This window comes from Lactuca sativa, chromosome 4 (assembly GCF_002870075.4).
Source record: "Lactuca sativa cultivar Salinas chromosome 4, Lsat_Salinas_v11, whole genome shotgun sequence".
NCBI classification, from domain to species: Eukaryota; Viridiplantae; Streptophyta; class Magnoliopsida; order Asterales; family Asteraceae; genus Lactuca; species Lactuca sativa.
Window position 1 is genome coordinate 22,881,501 of NC_056626.2, and position 8,974 is coordinate 22,890,474.

Below are 8,974 nucleotides of genomic sequence, written 5' to 3' on the forward strand. Positions count from 1 at the left end.
GGGTCCAGCGTTATGTATGACTAACATACACTAGTGCTGCAGGGTTGGTGGAAGTTTCATGGATGGGTGAGTTATACGGGGTCGGTAGGTCGGTTATGAGATAGTTAGCTTTCCTCTAGGAGTGACGATTGAGCGATCACCATGCATATGTATTTATTTAGGGTGTTGTGATGATACTTGAGACAAATATGAGTAGGTGTGGAAGGTAGTATGGGTCCGTACTACTGAAAGCACGGGACTCATATGCATAGCAAGGAAGACACGACCCCTAGGGTTTTGCTGGAAGTTGGTTTCCCGTTATTTATACAGATTATCTAATATTTTCCTGGTATATTTTCAGTATGGTGGTTACGAGGCGCTTTGTGACCGGATCTGGATCAGGATCGGGAGATGGCAGTCAGGAGGGACCGACAGTGCCCGGGGTCGTTGGTCAGATGAGGGCGGATGAGTTGGACGCCAGGATTCGAGAGATCCTGCATGATGAGGTTGCTACCTTGTTCCGGGCACAGCTGTCGGAGATGTTTGGGTCTATTAAGACTGTCATGGTTAAGTATTTCGACGAGCGTTATGCAGCCCTTGCAGAGACGATTGTCGCAGCAGCTACTTCAGCTGTAACAGCAGCAGGGGGAGGAGTCAGTCGGGGTTTTTAGTATTGCAATAGAAAGACCAAAAGTGTTAAAACTTCGATAAGGACCGATGGTGTTAAAATTGCAACAGAAAGACCAAAAGTGTTAAAACTGGACAACCACAGGGGTTAAGATTATAATTTACTCTAAAATCTACTTCTCTCATTCATGATTATATTTATCTAGATGTAATTTTTATGGGAAAGCGACTTTAAAAGGTAACATTTTTGTCGTTTTTTATGTTAGTCACTAATATTTTTTATCTTTTACTTTTATTTTATTTTATTATTATTAAATATATATATATATATATATATATATATATATATATATATATATATATATATATATATATTTTGTAAAATACTCCTGTTAACTTGTTACGTTTGTCCACAAGATTTATTTTCTACACAATTCTCGCATCTCCGACAAGCTTCCGATCATCTTCTCCGACGATATATGATTTTTCCGGTCACCGAGCTCGAGTAGAAGTGTGCACCTGTACCAGCGGCGGTGTGTGTTCCATCATTACCCGACAAGCCTCCGATCTTCTACCGCTGTCGTTTGAGTAGACCCACCAACGATGTATACTTTCGCGGCGACTACGGCCACCGCTAATTTCTTTCTTAAGACGGACATTTTTTATCTAGGTATATCTGCTCCGATCCAAGTGTCACACCAGAGCATTGTCGTTTTCCCAATAAGGTGGATCCAACGGCTAATCTCAACGAGCCTTGCATGTGAAGACTTGCCAAACATATCAATCGTCATAGTTGTTATTAAACAAGGAAATTGTCCTCTGGTGGGTGTCATGACCCATTTGGTGGTGAGATGGTGGAAAAAATGGTTGCAGTTGGAGGAGAGTAACAGAAGACTTCATTAGAAAAATCATATAAGATAATTAAAGATGACAGGAGTTTCATCAGAGATGCTAAAAGTCGACAAAAACCTATTTTCGGCTGGAAACCTACACTAGGTCTTAAAAACATAATGTAATACAGACAAAACATACAAGTAAACTAGTTTATTATGAAATAAATAAATTTAAAAAAAAAAAAAAAAAATCATTAACGACTAAACTAAAGCAACTTCACTTTTTTAAGTCATTTTGTCAATTTTTGTACTTGTAAACTAAATTAATGTTTTTCATTTCACACCTTATGATCTATCCATTTACGATGCAGTTGTCAAATATGATTTCTTAAAAAACGTTCTAAAGGATAGTATCTATTTCCATTTTCAAACATTACCAAGAAAAAGAAAGAAACCCATGAAATTTAAAAAATAAAAATAAAAAGTAAAAAACAAAAACAAAAACAAATTTTCTCACTATTGTACACACACAAACTAACAACAACAGCAAATGAGGTTAAGCATATTTGCAATCCAACTTTTCCTTCCTTAGATACACGTACACCATCTATCTGGTTCTTGAATCATGTACAAATTCCTGTTTCTAAACCACCACCTTTTCATTTTCCTTCATCATTATCGAGGCTCCAAATGTTTTGATCAATCATTGGAGGAAAAAAAAATAAAGAATTTCCAATGTTAGCTATAGCTCTCACAAAATGCAATCAAAACAAATCATCAAGAAGCGGATACTACTACTGTTCTTGAATCTTCAGTTTTATTTGCATGGCACATGCAATTTGGACACGGAAACGAATATATAGAGTCGTTTGGCCTTTTCAGTTCAATTCCTTTCGAGTCGCTATGAGCTCGCATGCTTAACATGTGCCTTTTAAACGTTCTCCACCTATAAACAAATCATCAAATTATATATACAATTAAATCGTATAATTGAAGCTATTAAAAAAATGTATGGATTCAAATTCATACCCGATCTTGGGGTTGTCGAAATATACAGCTAACTTTCGTTTATCGGGTCTAATTGTCTTTGAATGTCCATTAAAGAGATATCTTCTATGTCCCAATAAAAAATGAGGGAAATTTCCACCTTGTGTTGTCACAAAGACTTCGCTATGTAGACACACAGTGTAATCTATAGCAGCCATTCTAGAAGAATAGTTCTACAACCAACCAATCAAAAGTCAAAACTTAGTCATACAACAAAATAAATAAATAAATAAGATCCCAACTAACAAAACTAACCTTAAACGGCGCTAATTCCTCGGAAGATGCTAACATCTCCTTGGTTTGTAAAAGGGGAAACATTTCTAGAAGGGGAGCCATGTGTCTTTCTGAATCATATATTCTTCCGGAAGCAAGAAAAATGGATGTGCTTTTATCAAATCCCATTCCTCTAAGCATCAACCCAACCTAATAATTAAATTAAATAACCCTTTTTAAATTATTAAAATTTTCAAGAAACTTTGGTTAATAAATGTGAAGAAGGAATAATGATGTTTATTGATTGATTACCTCTAGAGGTGTGAGGGGACATTTTCCATTTACCCTATTGGCTCCAGGCCGAATAACTCTACCAGGTTTTGTGAATTTACCTTTCCACCCCCTCTCTCTTGCAGCTACCATATCTTCACTCTCTTTTGATCCACCATCATATACACAGCAAGAAAAAGCAACCATGTCCTATACAAATATTTTTGTCACGTCTCACTTCAATGATACATAAGTTACAAAAATGCTCCCTGTGGTATATCAATTTTACCAAAAAATGAAACCTTTTGCAACTTTGGTAATTGGCCTTTTAATCTTTATTGCAACATTTTAAAAGTTAAAGACTTGGGAACCAAAATTGGTATGAAACCTTCCAATAAAGACAAAAATGGCAAAACGATTCGATTTTCGATTACACCCAGTAAAAATCACATATCACAAGAACAGAAAAAGAAGGGCAAAATGGTCATTTTTACAAATTTAACAAAAGGGTTGTGAAATTTAATGACTAAAGGACCAAAATCAATATAAAAACTTGCAATAAGAACCAAAACTGCAAGATGGTGGTGAAAATCACGTACCACAAGGACAAAAAGGGCAACACGTTCAATTTTTACAAAGATAAAGAATACAGACCTCCTCAAAGCGTAGATGGACAGAAATGTATTTTCCACCATTGATTTTACTCCTTTCTTTCATTCTTGAAACTAAAGTTTGACCCATTGTCAATAAAGGGCTTGAAAATCTTAAAGCTTCATAATTTGCTAAACATCGAAGGCGTTGAACTTCAGGAGGTGCATCAAATGATAATCGGTTTGCAAATGGAGAAATCCTTATGAACCTGACAATTTACCGCATTAAAATATGATCAGATGACAACAAAAAAAACAAGGTAATTAAAACATTAAAATAGGCTTACTTTTCTTCTAGAAGCCTTGGAAGAACTGTATCCCTGTAGTACTGAACAGGTGCCCATGCTTTTATTCTGAAGTTGAAAACATTGGTCAAATTCCGGTCAAACCTTTCCATTAGGTATCCAGGTACAGTGTCAACTATTCGTACATCATTTTCCAATGTTTTAACGAAAAATTCTTCATCATATATGTCACTAAACTTACTGAAATACAACAAAAAAAAACACATAAATACTTTAAACTATATGTATATGTATACCATTAAGCAGATAAAGTAATTAGTAAAAGATCATGTTTATGTTTACAAACCTGGGATCTCTCCAAATGCTATGGAAATGAAAATTTGGAATGACAAGTGTCGCGTTAAGATAGCCTGCCACAGCAACTGCATTGCAAATCTAGAGAGAGACATGTAAATGTTAGGTAATTGTAGATGAAAATGAAATTGATATGAAAAAGTTTAATGTAAATTACCGATGTCCTTTGTTGATTCAAGCCACCATTTGCTTCAACATATATGTATCCATTTGACTCTGGTAAGCCTAAAAGAACAAAGAAACTTTCAAAACAAAATCTTTCAAAATGCATTGTTACAAACAAGACGAAAAGATTTGAATCAGTTGAAGAGTAAAAATCGGTTGTAGTTATGTGTAAAAGTCTCTTAATTTCAAACCCCATTAACATAAGATATAAATCAGTTAAAAAAAAGTCAAAATTGGATGAGCAATGGCATATATTAGAGTCAAGGAAGCATCAAACAAGCTTTCATGTTTGAAAGAAAGTTCAGTGTTCATACCTCCTGAAAACTTGTTTATACAAGGCCTCCAGTCTCCGCCTTTAGCATGTTTCCATATGGTTGACATCTACATTAAGTTGAGTGTTATAAATCAGAAAACAAGAGCAGAAGAAAAAATTTCATTTTTTAATCCGAACCCTAATTTAATTTGGTAGGATATGCAAATCCTCCCCAATTGAAACCCTAGTCTATCACACTCTTCTCAATTGGTCTTCCTCAAGGAGCCAGAGGTTCAACTTATCAATGATGGATTAAAGCCGGTGCAGGTGATGAGGTGATGAAATTATTATTGGTACAGATCTAGACAAAGCAAATGAAATACATCATATCTGGTCTTATTTCCCAAATTCAATCCGTATGTGTATAGGATAGTTTGAAATATAAGCTACTTATGCCTCCATAGCTTGTAAATTCTTCACAGCGTGGCATTAATGCGGTTCAGGTGCAGTGGGATTGTAATCAGTGCTATAAGCTAGAAGCTAACCATATTCAATCAAGTAAATAATTGTTCATAGTAGATTGCAATAATTCAAAAACAGGGACAAGATCTTAACAAAAAAAAGGATCAACATCACATTAGGGCAAACTTTGGAAACTACTAACCGCATCGGAAGACGAATTGTCGGCATCCATCTCGTGTCGAAGCTTAGCATAGAGTTCTGGACTCCTGTACACTGACCCTGGAGCCCTCCGAGACTTGATTACATCGGGAACGACGTCAAAAGAGACAGTCCCCATGTAAAACAGCATACCAGAGATGTAGAGAAGAGGAGCGAAAAGGAAAACCCCCTGGCGACGTAATAGAAAGGTTAGTACGATCCACGCAACACGTTGTGTGATTGAACGATTAACACCAAGACCAAATCGAGCGGCGGTTTTTCCGGAGCGGGGATGTCGGAGACGAGGGGAGCGAAGGGGGGAGGCCGGTGGCGACGGGGTATTGTGTCCACTGCTGGGGAGCCGATTTTTAGCGTGCATCTCGCGGCTACAAATCACATTATAGGGGTAGGGAATCCGAATCAAGTGGCTTCCCCTTCGCCCCTTTGTGTGCCCGAGATATAGATATACCGTTACAGATGTAGAAAGAGAGAGTGTGTTTGCGTGAAAAACCACAGAGATGTGTGTGTATCAGAGAATGTAATGTGTGTTTGTGTGAGATTGGAAGGAAGACAATGAGATAGAGAGAGAGAAAGATGAAGATTCGAAGAGTGTTGATGCGGTGGACTGCACGTGCACGGCGGGAGGAGACGGCGGAGGATGGTGGCTAGAGTTGACGCAATGTAATGGCGCATTCGTGAGGGACAAGCGAGGTTTGCTCCGTGTTCTACTACTTCCTTTCTTTTGTACAAAATATCCAAATTTTAACCCAATTTGATTTTTTATTTTAAAAAATATATATATAGTCATAAACTGTAAAATTATAACTAAACAAAAAAACTAATTCTCAACACAAAATTTAAAATTTGCATGATTGGATTTCATTTTGCTCATATAAGAGAAGTGTGGGAAAAAAACATATTAAAGTTAATACTTTGCTTGTATTAGATCTTATAATTACATTTGACTTGATAATAAAAAAAAAAGAATTTAATCGTTATTTTGTCATTGCACTCAAATTAGTTACATGTGAGCTTGAATCTGAATTCACAAATTATACCCATACTTGCATGTGTTCTTCTTGTTCATCTTCAAAAGTTGTAAAATAAGCTTACGTAGTTAAAACATAAAAGCGTTGTGTTACTATTTTGATTTATTATTTGAACTTTGAAGAGTAAAATACATACCATCAGTTTCATTTATAGCGTTTGAGTCCTTAATAATTGTATAAGTGTCTTAGAAACGAGAAAAGGGTAATCTAGTAATAAGTAGCAAAAAGTTTGATGGTCGGTATTCCTACTTTTAAAACGTATAATTATAAAAGAGAATAATTTGCCATTTTAACGTGTAGCTCGTTTTTAATAAACATAAGAGCATAAGAAAAGTATAATATCCTTTTTAGTTTCCACAAAAATACTTCGTTTTTAATAGTCACCACCTCAGATTCTCAAAAAACATGTCCAACGTTTAACTAGAAACATTAGAAAACACATTTTAAATATTTAAGTTCATACGGTAGTCACTATATGATACATAGCTTAAATCATAGAAATTTAAACCTAAATGACTTAAAAAAACATAGAAAATTAAACATAAAAATTAAAAACGATAAAACCTAATTTCAATAATTATCACGAACTTCTTGTTGAATTTTTAGAAATACAGTTAGATTTTCCAGGTCGATATCCGGTTGTGGCTTTACATTTAAAATTTGAAGATCAGTAAGTGTTAGTTTCTAATGAAGAGTTTCCTCCGTTGCTTCCCTTTATTCCTTCCCGGTGGTCGATGAAGTTGGACTTCCGGTGGACCCTCCCCTTCGGTGTCATCGAACTCTTCATTGAGGTCGACACCAAAACCCACATTTGACTCGAAAGTTGTTGGCCTTTTGTTGGAGCCGGTGGTCGATTCCAAATGCGAAGTTTCCGGTTTAAGGACCCATTTTGGACCCGCACAACAAATTTTCCATGCTTTTTGATGGCCGAATGCTTTACCACCGTTGGTAACCTTGTATTGTTGACAAGCGGTTGATAAAATATTGAAATCATTGCTACCACTTTTATGCATATTTTTCAAGTTTTCAAGTATGTCATTAAACTTGGTGCAAGCCGCTCGTAGTTTACGCCATTTTCCATTGATCGGGTCGTACGTTCAATTCGTCTGCCTTCCCAAAAGCGAGTGAAAGTGGTCTAAAACATGAAGCCAAAAACTGTTTCCCGTTTGCGCATTGTCCGTCCTCGAGTCACACGATATAAAAATCCAAACTATAAATAAAGCTTCCTCCTCATCTTCGTTCCAATCCATTCTTCATTTTTTTGTAGTTTTTCCTTTTGGTTGTCTTCTTCTAGATGGTTGTGTTTCTTGGACCCGTTCGTCGTCGTCATTGTCGAGATTTATAGGTTGGGATTGAGATAATGGGACTTGAGATGATTGTGTTTGGAATTGTTGAGGTGGTTGTGTTTGGAATTGTTGAGGTTGAAATTGTTGAAAAGCTTGGAATTAGGATTGATTGAATTGTTGTGGTCTTTGTTGTTGAAAGTAGTTTGATTGATATGGAATGTCGGTAAATAGAGGTTGTTGTTGGATTGTGGATGTTAACATTTACATGTAGTTAAGATGTTGATATTGATCATTTTGAGTGTTTAGGGTTGTTAGGGTGTTTGGAGTGGTTGGGGTATTTTGATTTTGATCCATACTTTGAGAAAAAGATGAGAAAATAGAAAGATATTTGAGTGGTTTAGAGGTGTGAAATGGTATAAAAAGGTATAAAAGTGTTGGTATTTATATGGTTTAATTTAAAGTTAGAAAGTAAACTTTTTTATATAAAATTGGTTAAAGGGTCAATTTTTGACCGTTTGTGGGATTACGTTTCTATTGGTCGTAATTGAGCGTAGCCGGTACCAAGCCACATCACATTTACGAGCTAGGGGCGGTGTTCACGCATGAACAAGCTTGCCACCTCGGCATTTACGCGTCAAAAGTTATGCCATATCTGATGGCTTAATAGCTAATCAGATATTTTAATTGGGTGACTATAGATTAATTAATTTGATTTTTCAGCTATGGTGTTAGATCCTCACCCAACTAAATCATATATCAAAAAACAATACATGATATTGACATGGTGTCCTTCGGCTAAAGTACGTATAGATTCAAATCTCGTTTAAAAAATTTAAAAGTGTTATCACTGTTCTAAAAATGAAGTTAAATAAGATTGGGATATTATATCATATAGTATATATTTAAACTGAATAAATCTTTTCTATAGAAAGTATATAAAATATATCAGTTGTAACTTGAAAGGGATAATTGTCACAGGAAACCCTTTAGGTATTGATCTATATTTATACATTCACAATACAAGATAAGAGATAACAAGAGATCTAACAAATTAGATCCTATCTTTACAACAAATACGTATTCAAATTATTATATCTCTTATCTACTATGGAACACATTTACATTCCCCCTCAATCTTAACCATCACCAGGTTGAGATTGTGTTTTAGATGTTCAAACATGTTGTTAGTAGCAGGTTTAGTTAATCCATCAGCTAGTTGATCTCAAGAAGATATAAATCGAACATCAAGAGCTCTCATTGCTACCTTTTTCTCTAACGAAGTGAAAGTCTACTATTATATGTTTTTGTGCGAGCATGGAATACCATATTTGTTCTTAAATATG

The 8,974-nt window shown here is 35.5% G+C and overlaps 1 protein-coding gene across 1 annotated transcript; it reads right to left on the minus strand.

The window, feature by feature from the left end:
• Positions 1 to 1,917: 1,917 nt before the first annotated feature.
• On the minus strand, positions 1,918 to 6,034 carry LOC111890380 (protein ESMERALDA 1). Its single transcript, XM_023886501.3, has 10 exons — positions 5,301 to 6,034; positions 4,698 to 4,764; positions 4,376 to 4,443; positions 4,211 to 4,299; positions 3,907 to 4,104; positions 3,624 to 3,828; positions 3,012 to 3,179; positions 2,742 to 2,909; positions 2,469 to 2,659; positions 1,918 to 2,385 (listed from the first exon to the last, which is right to left on the minus strand). Exons 1-10 carry the CDS (start codon positions 5,673 to 5,675, stop codon positions 2,217 to 2,219), a joined length of 1,698 nt encoding a protein of 565 aa, XP_023742269.1. The 5' UTR covers positions 5,676 to 6,034; the 3' UTR covers positions 1,918 to 2,216.
• Between the last annotated feature and the right edge of the window lie 2,940 nt (positions 6,035 to 8,974).